Source organism: Archocentrus centrarchus (assembly GCF_007364275.1).
Source record: "Archocentrus centrarchus isolate MPI-CPG fArcCen1 chromosome 18 unlocalized genomic scaffold, fArcCen1 scaffold_23_ctg1, whole genome shotgun sequence".
Classification (NCBI taxonomy): Eukaryota; Metazoa; Chordata; class Actinopteri; order Cichliformes; family Cichlidae; genus Archocentrus; species Archocentrus centrarchus.
In genome coordinates, this window is record NW_022060145.1 from 1,647,073 (window position 1) to 1,660,578 (window position 13,506).

The 13,506-nt window shown below is 40.9% G+C and overlaps 1 protein-coding gene across 1 annotated transcript in view; it reads right to left on the minus strand.

The window, feature by feature from the left end:
• Nucleotides 1-13,506, minus strand: part of nrxn2b (neurexin 2b) — a 639,543-nt gene that overhangs the window by 329,423 nt on the left and 296,614 nt on the right. Inside the window, exon 12 of the mRNA XM_030722576.1 lies at nt 1,062-1,181. Coding sequence (XP_030578436.1) covers nt 1,062-1,181 — 120 coding nt within the window. The remainder of the gene's footprint in view (nt 1-1,061; nt 1,182-13,506) is intronic.

Genomic DNA, 13,506 nt, shown 5'->3' on the forward strand with positions numbered 1-13,506 from the left:
TCATGTAACAACACTGTGTAAGGATTCTATTCTAGCCAAGTTTATAATTTGTGTGAATATCCTGTCATAATACATTCTTCTTCTTCTTATTATTATTATTATGTCACCTACTTTGTAGGTTAACAAGCAAGCAAGCATCATACAGTTATATTGCTGACCTTATTTTGTAACCTGCTATGAACAATACAATTGTGTTTGATGACAGATGTGGAGTAACAATCTTGTAAGCTGCCAATTAAAATCCTTTCACTGCTAAAACCCGCTGAGCCTGCGAGGACTCTCTTCGCATTTTGTCCTTTTTCTTTCTCATGCACCAGTTTGCGAATAATTTCAATCTTCATTGGGTCACTTTTCGCTTCTGGTCTCAACATGCCCGCTCCTTTTTTTTTTTTCTTCATCTACTGCACACCTTCAGCTCACTTTTTCCTCTCAGCCTTTGCCCTCCCATCTTTTTGCCTGAGGCCACAATACTATGAGTGCCTCTGACGCCACCTTGTCTCTGACCTTTCATCCTTCTCTTGGATGCTGGCAGAACCAATTCCTTTTGTTCATTGCTGCTCACTCACAGTAAGTAAAGTAAGATCCCCCCAAAAAAGCTCTGCTTGTGTTCACTCTCAAATCTGTATGTATCTTTTGGCTCTTTATACATTTTTATGGCTTTGCCAGGCTTGCAACTGGGGCATTTGGAATTTGCAGGCTTTTAAAGATTAGATATAGTGTAAGTCACTGTGGAATGCTTGGAAGGCTGTTATGGAAGTTGGGTATTAAGATTTAATCTCTGATGTGCAATGGAGCATTATTTGCCAATAAATACTTGTAAGCCCTACTGTTATTGTCTCTAAATAAGAGTTTTAGAATAAAAATGGCTCATTCATTTTCATTCTAATTTATCACCTTTGTATCTCAAATAAGATGTTTCAGTGACGACAAAACAAAAGAGCAGAGCCTGTGGGTGGATGTATTACTGGTAGAAGAATACATGTGGGTTTGTGAGTGCAACGCCGTGTTCATTCACAGCCTCTCATACCAAATCAATCCTCTGTGTCATAAACACAACCAACCTTCCACTGTGACATTATCCACAGACAGCTGTAGGCTCTTGCCTCTTCGCACCACCTTCACCGTGTGCCACTCGTTATCGTTCAGCTTCTGCCCCGCGAACAGTGTCTCAGGTCCTTTGCCTGTTGTAGGGGGAATTAAAATCACAAACAGCACAACAGAAATGATGTGTGCGGTTACCAAACCCCATCCCAACAACCTCCTTCCACCTCCTAGCCTCCCCCAACCCCCCCCCCTCCACCCTCACACCGCACACACGCACAGAGGCCACACACTGTAGGTGACAGGGTTGGTGGAGAAAACCTGCATGTTTGCAAAACACATTCATACTATTGATTTTTTCACTATGCTAGGAATGAAGGGAACTGAATATCTACCCTCACACATGCCGAGTTGCGGCCATTGTATGAAGGCCTTTCATGTCTCAGTTCAGTCCACACATAAGACACTCCTGACATACTACATAAGTGGAGACCAGGTGGTTTAACTGCTCATCCCCCAAACCACTCTGCACCACTCTCCTCCCTAATTCTCTCTTTCCATTTCTCTACTCCCAATTCTCATCTCGTCAGCTCTCCTCTACTGTTGTTTCAACTCTGCCACTAAAGGAGCAGGTTTTATGGACTGGCATATGGTGCTGAGAAATATTTATATAAGAATCTTTACAAACTGGGGAGCAGGCTATTTATAGGATATCAGTGACAGAGCATTATTTCCTTAAGATAAGAACAAACTGCTGGCATGAAGTACTGACAGTGGGGAAAACGGTGTAGGTTTTGATCCAGATAGCAGTCACGGATCCAGCAGTGATCTGCTGATTTTATTCTTTGCTAAAGTCAAAGTAGTGGCAGGTTCTGAGGAATAGCTGTGTCAAATTTTGTGGATTGAAAACAGATGAATCAGAGTATAGGTTGTGACCAAAAAAAAGGAAAATCCTTATATCACATGGCTTCAGACTCAAGCTGTAGTGGGACTTTGGGGTGATGAATGTAATCAGTGATCACAGAGAAGGAAGAAAATTTTTGCGAACAACAATATAATGATGGGAATCTTCCACCTCATTGGCAGCAGGTCATACTGAAATGGTATGAAGCCAAAGGACACCAGTCACTTCCATTAAGCCACCCTCAGTGCTATCCATGCTTTTAGGCAGCTCTGAAGTGGAGTGAGGGCCATTGTGGCTGGTAAATAGAGACACAATGACATCAAAAGATTCTGGCTTTCTTGCACCATTAGCACTGATGATTTGTTTGTTTTGAGTCTAATATTTGTGGTCCCACTCCAATTCCAGGGTCACTGCCTCTTTTCTGACTAGTTAGCTGGCTGGAGGTGGCTGCTCGAGCAGATGATGTAATACAGCCTGGTGAAATATGATTGTCCCCTTCCCAGGGTGTGTGAAATTATTTAGTCCCAGAGGAAAAAAAAAAAAAAAATGTCCCATCAATTGACGGTCCTACTTGGCAAGAACATACAAATTGTTCACTGGAGAACTGTTTTCCCATTTACCCCGTCCCTTTTTCATTATATTGCTCTTTTTTCATGTTTTTTTTTTCCTTTGGCCACATAAAATTTGACAGAAACACTTTTGATCCCATGTATGTGAAAGGAAGATGCTGCTATATTGAAGTGCGGTGGAAAGCTGCCAGCAGAGAAATTAAAGCTGAAACAAGGATATACAGAAAGACTGGGAGAAAATATGAAAACAGATGACCGTGAAGAAAGAAAAAGAAGAACCCTACAAAAACTTCAGAAAAAAAGTGAAATAGAGCTGCAGTAGAGCCAGCTGGCTGATGTAAGAGTGTAAAAGTTAGAAAAGTACAACCCAAATGAATGGTAACAGCTACCATTTAGAATGGAGTCCATGTAATATTTATTTTGCCTGGCTTCTACAGGCCACAGGAGACGCAGATCTACTGCTACCCACACAGCAAGAGCCATTTGGCTATAATACCTCTAACAATGGGGGACAAAAGAAATGTATGCTCCTCTGGCCGGGCTAGCCATGCTCCGGGCAGAAGGTGGTAAAAGTGCAGCCAGGGACCCGTTAGGTTGTATGGTCAAAGTTGGAAGCACAGTAGTGACAGCATTGGAGGGAAAGCACAGATAGGGTTGGGATGCAAGTCCACAGTCAAAGGTTAAACACTAGTTTTGCTAAGTTTGCTGTTCACAAGTATGATTTGAAAATTTAAATGCTCTCAGTTAAAGTGGCAAGATTCAGTACTTGTTGATTTGGCAACCCCTTTAGTTACTGGTGGTAATAGCAAATGTAATTTAATGTCTACTGTATGTGGGCAGTAAGAGAACAGTAATGATCTTTTTCAATAAGTTTTTTCAATAAGTTGTAACCAGTGATTATCTGATTTTTTATGCTGCACACAGCATGAGTTGCCAAAATGCAGAGCACAGTGAACAGAGTTGGTAACCTTGCTTGAGATACTGGAGATGTGCAGCTTGTTGCCTGCAGCTCGAAAGGCTCACTGTTGCTGCCCCTCTTTGTTCCATTGCTCTCTGCAATATTTTAAACTTACCCAATGTTAAAAACATGTTTTTAATAAACAACACGACTAAGTGTCAAGTTTAATGACATTTTCCCTGACTACTTTTTAAATAAGTCAACTTGTGTTTTCTCACTTACTTCTTAAAGTATTGATGGTTTTAGTGTAAAACTGCAGTACTAGGGAATGCTCAGATTGAATTGGCCATACTTTATGTAACCCCACCCGTAAATATTGCCACCATTCGGGTCATATTATTGTAAATATAGATATTGCAGCATTCTTATGTGCCCTATCATAATTGTGTTAGCTTACTGAGTGACAGTGACTTAACAGACATTTATTTCATTCAAAATCTTTGTCACTGAAACTGCTCCTGATCCTAAAGCCATCGGTGATCATTGGCTTTAGGCACTGACTGCCTCAAACACATTTGATGAGGTTGGTGGTAATATCGCTGGCAGTTAAACTAAGTGAAGCCTTACTTCACTGCCCAGGTAACAAGGCAAACAAGAAAGCTAAGAACTTGCGGTATGGGGTTAAATGAGCCACTAAGCTGCTAATATAGCTACTCTCAGATAGAAGTACTCTTTGCTGAAGAAAAAGGAGGGGAATAGAGCACATTAATAAAAAAGCTGACAATTATTAAAATGAACTTAATTCTCATTCTGCTACTTGTGCCTTCTCACTTTGCCGTGATCAGCATAAACAGAAGCTCCCTCCGCCTCAGTCTCTCCCATTCTTTTTGTTCCCAAACCCTGCCATCCTGGCACGTTTCTATACATCTTCTAAATGCATCAAACAGGCACTGAAAAGATGCCAGAGATTTCTTTACCCGTGTAAAAATAGCTAAGATTGTGGACTATTTTCATCGACTGTGTCAGCACAACATAAGTGAGGGGTGTGATGTTTGTGGGCTGTTGCATAATTACCAGCAGTCATCCATCATTGGTTGCCGTTTTCTCTCTGTAAACAACCTTGATTAATGCAATCGGATCAATGAAACACAGGTCCTCAAGCCGATGGCTGCAGGCTGTTGCCATCAGTCTCTATACAGGCCGTGTGGCTGCTGTGGCAGCAATAAGTACTTGAGCACAGTAGTGTAATTATTTTGTCTAAACCCTAATCAAAACAACTTGTGAGAGCATAGCTTTTTTATCAGTCAGTGAGCAATGATGACAACATTTTCATGATGACAATCAAGAAATGAAACATGAAAAATGTTTGTTTTCTCTTACTTTGCAATCCAGATCCAGATATCTCTTAGACCACTGAAAATATGTGCGGCTAGAAGAAGAATCTGACAAATCTTGTTATGTCTAACATGACAAACACCCCGTCTTGGTGTTTGTCACAAACACCGGGCCCCAACATTAAACATGGTATGTTTCATTCAGATTCTTTTGTATTTTTCATGACATTGGAGCTTTGTAAAGCTTTCCTGGCATGGTTATTACATCAACCAGTGCACCAAGATCTGGCCAGAGGGACCAAAGCCAGCCAAGGATTTGATGGGCAACTGTAGTGGCCAAAATAACAATGCTTCAGCATCTTCGGGCCACAGGCAGCCTCTAGTAAGTTTGCTGTTGGTGTAACAGTGGACGACAACAGACGCAGATATGAGTCATGCAGTCATACAGTGAAGCAAGCCACTGAGGCTGTTTGTCAGGGTTGCTCGAGCATATGCAGTTAGAGTGTTGAGATTACATGGGTCAGGGGTAACTGCAGGGTGTGTCTGTGAGTTAAAGGGTCAAATTTGTCTAGAGGGGATTGACTGTGATGATGTGTCTGAACAAACAAGACAGTTTATACCCCGATCTACTCAGTTATAGTGATGCACACATTAAAAAAAAAAAAAAAAGTTAAAATGCCAAAGGATTTATATCAAATGTAACAAAACGTATATAATCCAGTATCAGTGCAAGATTGAAAAGTCTCCAAGCAGCTATCACGTAACAAAACAAATGTAAATGTGATGCATGTATTACAGGACAATGCTGTGGACTGATTATGCAACTTTTTTTTTTTTAATCTCAACTCTAAACCAACCAACCAGTGCAACCTGAGCTACTATCTTTGTTGAGCTCCAAAACAGTAAATCACCATTTAAAACTGAATCATATCATTTTATGGTGCTTGGCAGGATGTGCCATCTTTAACTATAGCAGGGATACAGCAGTGAATACCAGCCCAAGTGCTGTGATCTGCATTCCCTGTGATCTGCATTCCCTGGAAGAAAGCACAGTCCTGAGTAGGTAGCGCTCTGGTCTTTCGACGTCATGAGCTTCTGCAAAGCCACACAAATGTATGCCTCTACATACACACGCTTGCAAGAACCCATGGGGAAAAGGTAACTCTAAGAGCGGACTACAGCCTAACTGAAACAAGCTAAAAAAAAAAAGACCTCGTTCTTGAGTGTTTCATTCTTGGCTCAGCAGCCCCACTCTGAGGGAGGAAAACAAGAAGATGCTGATACTAAGTGTCACTGAACTGAGGAAGTGAGAAGAAGGAAGACCCAGAGGGGCATGTGCAGTTGGGAGCAAATAAAAAAAAATGAGAAGCTGGTGGATACCAAATGAGTGAAATGGATTTTTCATGCAAAGCGACATAGAAAACAGTGCCAGAGAAACCAGTGCTGACCAGGGGGAATTGTAACGCTCGGCTTCTCTGCGAATTCATATGGTAAAGAGGGGGAATCGAAGAACGCGTCTCCATAAAATCTGCTTAGCAAGACAGGCAGGTGCTGTAATGAAAATCGGAATGTGTATAGTGTGAGTGTAAGACTTGTTTATATTCCTGATTAGCATTTCACTACCAGGTGATGGACCTCCTTTTGTGCATCCATCCAGGAAAGCACATTGTGCACTCAACACACTCTACAGTTCACACACACACACACACACACACACACACACACACACACACACACACACACACACACACACACACCTATGCAAAGAATGGAGAAAGTTGTATCAAAGCAGGTGTAGCTCCCCATGTGGTGCTACCCTACTGAAATCAGACAAAAAAGAAAAAAAAATCCCTCTCATATTTACATGAAAATTTCTCTAAATTTTAAATACAAAACCATCAAAATAGTGAGGGCAAGTCATGATAACAGGCAGTAAATTATTTGATAATTCGACAAATAAAAACAAGCCCTGAACAAATATGACTTTAACATTTTTCAGGAAGTAATAAGGAGCATATGACTTGGAAGGGGGTGATGAAAATACTAAGACAGTGTGCATATAACTCAGATTACACCCCAACAGGACACACACCAGATTTCAAATGAGGACTTGTTAAGGTCTGACAGCCTATTGCTGTTTTATACACAGGGGAGCTTTACAGAGGTTTGAATCTTTAAAAGTAAATTACATTATTTTTTAAAAGATATGTATAAATGAAGCACGAGGTAAATGAAATTATTCAGGAGGGGTAATACACAAGCAGGAAAGTAAACATACAAAAATATAAATATAATATTCAATATAAAATTTACAGGGGCTTCCAAGAGTCCTCCAAAGCAAATACCCAACTTATTAAAAATAAATGGGAGAGAGACAGAACAGGTAAATGAATAGATAAAAAAATGTAAATTGCATCAGAAAGCTACCCTTATATACACCTGTAGGGAATATGGGTGAAAATAAATGTCATTACATTTTTCATTACTCCTGCTTACTAAAAACACTAACCCAGCAAACATATCTATGTGGGAACACAGTGGGTTGGTGTGGGTGAACTGTGGGACTGAGTGGTCCCACACTTATCTCATGTGGGTCCCAAGTGGCTGTCTCCACACAGAAGCCATAGTAAGTTTGCACTTTGGGGTTTCCATGTGAATTTTCTGTGGGTAGGCCTACTATGGGTTGCCCATAGAAAACCTATGTAGGGCTCATGCAGGCTAACCCATGTGGGACGCATATCAGTTTTGCCCTTTTGGGCCAATAAGAGGGAATGCTGTGGGTAACCCACTGTGAGCTGCCCTTAGAAAACCCAGATGGGGTTCACTGGCCCCCTTATGAGTTAGCCCACGCAGACCCCACAGTTTTACACGAACATGTTTGATGGCACATTATTTATGACAAGGAAATGTCACTATTGGAGGAAATGAAAATGAAACCATGGAACATTTTTATTACACTAACAGAAACATGAGGCTGAGAGAAGACAAGTGATTCAAAATCTAAGTGAAATGGAAGTTAAACTAGATCTTATTGATATGCTGCAAAAGAACTCATGAAGTGAAAGATTTCAGGCTCTATGCCATTTTCTAAGACAGGATAACTCGTTTAATAGGATTTGAGTTTCATTTTTTTGTATGTGTTTGAAGGCAAGTGGCTCCACAGTGTGCCTGGAAGGATATCTGGTTTAAAAAGTAACCAAAAATAACTTCTTTTTTTTTTTTAAACCAATTGGTGGTGGCACATGTAGGCCCCACACTGTTAGCATGCTGCCTACTCTCTGCTTAATGTGGGCAGCTCACAATACGGGCTGCCTCACTGAGGTCCATGTAGATGTGCCCTACATTTGATGCCAGTACAGTACACGGCCCAGAGTGGGCTGCCCACTGTGGGCCATACTGGTCTAGTCACAGTGCACAGGGCCCAAGGGGGCATGTTTCCAGGGAAGGTGTAGGAACAAATTGTTGAATGTTATGTGGATCATCTGTAGCCAATCATTGCCATTTATTTTAATGCCCAAACCTCAAGTCACTCTGGAGGGACATCCACAAATGTTTGAAATCCATATTTATTACCACAACTCCATTTGACACTTTGCCGGTGAATGTGAGGGCCACTGGTAAAGAGGAACTGCGGTACTGCACAAGAAAGTCAGGAACCAGACAAGTGCAGGATATGTATGAGAACAATAAGACAGTGGTGAGGTGTGTGGTAGGAGTGACAAATGGGTTTAAGGTGGGGGTGAGATTACATAAGGGATCAGCTCTGAGCCCCTGGTTTGCAATGGAGATTTGCAGGTTGACAAATGAGGTCAGGCAGGAGTCTCCATGGACTCTGCAGTTTGCAGATGACACTGTGATCTGTGGTGAGAGTAGCAAGCAGGTGGAAAAGAACCTGGAGAGGTGGAGGCATGCACTGGAGAGAAGAGGAATGAAACCGAAAAACCAGGACATTAATAATACTAAGAGATTGTTTTTTCTGTATCCTTATTTGTCTACATGGAATGCTTGATGTTATATTTTATGTCATATTTACTTTCAGTTTTGCAGATTATAGTTATATGGAGGTATAATCTAAGTTATGCGGGCATATAACAGAACTTTACAAAGGGCAATTTATTTCAGGCTGTTATTTTTTCATGTGATTCTTCAATGAATGTGTGAGACAAGAAGGTTTCATCTAATATTACAGTATTCCTTATAAAAGGTGTAAAATGTCTGTGTACATGCTTAGACAAACACATGAACAGCTCACGGCTGTTGAAAAAAAAAGGACCAAAACAGAAGTACGAATGCAAAAATTGTATGACTGAAAAGCAATTTCCTGCTCTGTACAATTCTGACAGCATGATTAAGTAAACAAAACCTTAAAGCCAGATGATGCCCTCTTGTAATTACCACCTATTGATTGTTAATGTCCCCTTGCTTGCTTTCCAAGTTGTTAAGAATGATGAAAAAAAAAAAAAAACTGAACAGACATTATCAAAGTCCAACACAGTGCTGTTATTTAAAAAGTACCCCCCCCCCCCCCAAAAAAAAGAAAAAAAGTATTGGAATCCCTTGTTTTTGCTTTACCTTGTTTTGGGTTCAACATTATAAATAAGTAAATAAATCAATCAATATGAGACAAAATGAAGAAAAATCTCAGCTCTTATTTCCAGAGGTGGCAAAAGTACTGACATTCTATACTTAAGTAGAAGTACAAGTACTTGTGTTAAAAAATACTTTGGTAAAAGTTGAAGTACTGGTTCAATTTCTTTACTTAAGTAAAAGTAAAAAAGTACAGGCTCTGAAATGTACTCAAAGTAAGAAAGTAAAAGTAGCTTATTGGAGGACGTTTCTACCTGCTATTTTTCTGTAAGCTAACTGAACCTCATTATATTGTATATTATTGTAATAATATAAAAGGTATTAGGTACTAAACTGCAGTATTTTCATACAATCGTTTAATAACACAAAGTCAGCATACTTGTTTTGCAGTCCTTACCTTTAAATCTAACCTCTCTTCTTCCTCTCCTGTCCTCTTTCTCCATCTCTGACTGAACTTCTCTCTCTTTTCTCTCCCTGAAATACAGCAGCTCTTCTTTTAGCTCGCAGACACACTGTGTGACAAACTGCACACACTTTGTGTCTTTGCAGATATTTGTTGAGCATTTAGAAACGTTGCATTTACCTGCCACATGTTACTCCCTTTATGCTCGCTCCTCTTCAGTAGCGCTAGCTAAGCTGTTCATGTCCCGCGAGCGCAACTTACGGACTCGGTCCGGCCCGCTGTAACCCCTGATTATAGCGCTATAAATGAGACATTAATTACATGGGTTTGTGTATTTAATCCCTGTGTACGTGATAAGTCCGGTGATGGAGGATACGCCAGTACGATTGTCTCTTTTATGTTATTATTCCTCCATTTAGATCGTTTGATGTTTGACGGAAATGCAGACTTTTCTCAGACGTGTTAAACCTAAAGTAACGAGTCTGTTTGAAAATGTAAGAAGTAGAAAGTACAGATACTTGTGTAAAAATGTAGGGAGTAAAAGTAAAAAGTACTCAGAAAAATAAATACTCAAGTAAAGTACAGATACCTGAAAAATGTACTTAAGTACAGTAACGAAGTATTTGTACTTCGTTACTTCCCACCTCTGCTTATTTCCAGGTATTTATATCTAATATCTATAATCTAATGTACTGTTCAGAGGATAACACCTGTTATCTGAACTAGGGCTGCATAAAACGATTATTTTAGTAATCGAGTATTCTATCGATTATTCCAGCGATTAATCGAGTAATCGGATAAGAAATACTTTTTTTTATTAACAGTTTATCTGCATATTTTAACTTCCGTACTGCAGTTTTTCGCCGTGTGAACAAACAGCGGTGAATGGAGCAGCTACAAAGTTCTCTTTTCTTCACCTTAACACTTGCTGATCAGGTGCTTGATGAAGGACCTCCAGCTGTTTCACAGATTTAATGGTGGTTACTAAAAGAAAAAGCTGCTGTTTTGGACGCTGGAAAAACGTTTCCTTTTTCACTACTTGAGCTCACCGTCACAGCTTCGCCTCTTTGCGCTTGCGCAGTTAAAACCGCTGCCTGCTATGAGTGTTTTGAAAAACTAGTGGCTGCGGGAGCCGTGGCGCATGTGTGAGTAATGGTGTAATGCTTTGTATTCACAAGCATTCTCGAAAATACGTTTCTACTGCAGGTCTATATTTAGTCACTAATAAGGGATTAAAGTATAAAAAATATTTTGAAGGAGCCCCTCGGTCCTGGGGGGCGGGCCTTCCGGTACCGAACCATCGCTAGTGCTAATGGCCCGCGCTCGCTAGCAAACCAGTTCTGGTAGCTACAGGTGAAGTAAAGACAAAAATAGCAGATGAAATTCTCAGCGAACACAACACACACAGACACACAGAGAGCAGTGGAGGCGTGGAAATGCATGTCAGCGACAGTTGCCACCCGTCCCGTAAAGTACGGAACACGGCATGTTATGGAGCCGTATTCCACGGAGTCCCGTAACATACGGGGTTCTGTATTTTACGAGACAGGTGGCAACTCTAGTGATGATCCACTCTGTGTTAAATGAAATCCATCGCAGCGACGGAGAGCTTTTTAGAATGTGTGCTTGTGTATATGTGAGTGATTCACACTACAGTCCAGTAGGTGGCAGTAATGCAGTTCTATGTTGGTTTGCCAGCCCCCAATAAACCCACAAAAAAACGTCAGCACTAATGCTGCTAATGCTAGTGAGGAGCACCGCTTACACCGAGACAGCTGAGCGCTGCAGAGTTTAAACGAAGCATCCACACAGTAAATTTGTGTCGATAAATTTTTAGAATCGAGTTAATCGATGAATCGTTGCAGCCCTAATCTGAACCCACCCATTTTTCTTATGAGCAAATGTATTGGAACAGATAAACATGAAATAGATTACAATAAAGAAGACTTAATATTTAGCTGCTAATCCATCCATCCATCCAGCTTCTTCTGCTTATCCTTTATAGGGTCGCGGGGGGCCTAGAGCGTATTCCAGTTACCACAGGGTGAGAGACAGGGTTCACCCTGGACAGATTGCAAGCTCGTTGCAGGGCCAATGCAGAAAGACAGACAACCATTAACACTCACATTCACAGAACATGCACCCCCCCCCCCAAAAAAAAAAAGAAAGGTTATGGCCAGATGGTGGATTCAAACCCATGACCTTCTTGCTGTGAGGCAACAGTGCTGTCCACTGTAGTTGCTCCTTTATAACAACATAATATAATAACATAATAATGACATCAAGCCTGCGACCCACTGAAATCACCACATTTTTGCATTCTTTTTTGATGCCTTTCCAGGCGTTGATCACAGCCTCTTTCAGTTGTTGTTTGTTTTGGAGGTTATTCCCTTAAATCTCCTCTTAGGTAAAATGCTCTATAGGGTTTAAGTCTGGAGACTGACTAGGCCAGCCTAAAACCTTCCACTTCTTGCCTCAGATTATAGTTTTGTCAGTGTGTTTTGGTTCATTTTTTTCTTGCAGCATGATGAAGGCTCTCCTAATCAGTTTGCTTTCATCTTTCTTTAAATTGACAGACAAAATGTTTCTGTAGACTTCTGAATTTATTACAATGTTGCCATCATGTGTGACATCATCAATGGAGATTATTGAGCCTGTCCCAGAAGAAGTCATGCAAGCCCAAGCCATGACATAATCTCACAGTTTCACAGATGAGTTCATATGTTTGGGATCATGAGCAGATCCTTTCTTTCTCCAAACTTTAGCTTTCCCATCACATTGGTAAAGGTTTATCTTTGTCTCATCAGTCCAAAAAAACTTTGTCCCTGAATTTCTGATGCTTGTCTCAGTACTTCTTAGCAAATTCCTGCCTGGCCTTCCTATTCTTCTTGCTAATTAGTGGTCTGCATCTTCTGTTGAAGCCTCTGTGTTTTTGTGCAGGGAGTCCTCTGTGAACAGAGGATTGTGATAATGTACCTTCATCCGATGTCACTAACAGTCATTTTAGGGTCTTTCTTTACAGCGCTTACAAAGTTTCTGTCATCAATATGTAACAGTCGTAATTGTGTGGTGTCCTCTTTACGACAGTCCAAACTTTTGTTAGTGATGTCGCAAGTGTGCGCCACCGCTCCTTTGTAGAGAGCGTGGGAGAAACGTTTTGGCAGATGGACGCATGGATCGAGGCGGACCTCTATTTTTCCATCTCCCCAACTCTTAGTAATGTTACGGGTTGTATGAACTCTGCATACTTCATGTATGATAATGCAGCAGCCGTTCAACCGGGCTTTATAAAGTTGGTGAAGAGTATGTTTATTAAAGGACAACACTGTGGAATTCCCAGTACCAGTGTGGTTGTGCGTTTTTGACTGTCTGCTAAGTACGTTTGCCGCCTCCTCTTCACCACCGAACACAACCCAAATGTTACAAACTGCTGCTGTTTTCTTTGGTCTACCTGTTCAACATCTGTTACTTGGTATACCAGTATACCAACTTTCTTCTTCAGGGCACTCCAAATGATTGTACTGGCTATGGCCAATGTTTGTGCCATGACTTTGATTGATTTCCCATCTTCTCTCAGCTTCACAATTGATTGATTTTCACCCACAGACAGCTCTGTGGTTTTCATGTTGGTCACTCCTCTACCTATAAATACACACTCGCACCGGCGAAACCCGAAACTGAGCGTAGACATTCAGTGCTATTTATTCTTTGAGTAATCAATAACAGGACACACCTGGGCAACAAAACACACCTGGCAGTCACATGTAAAA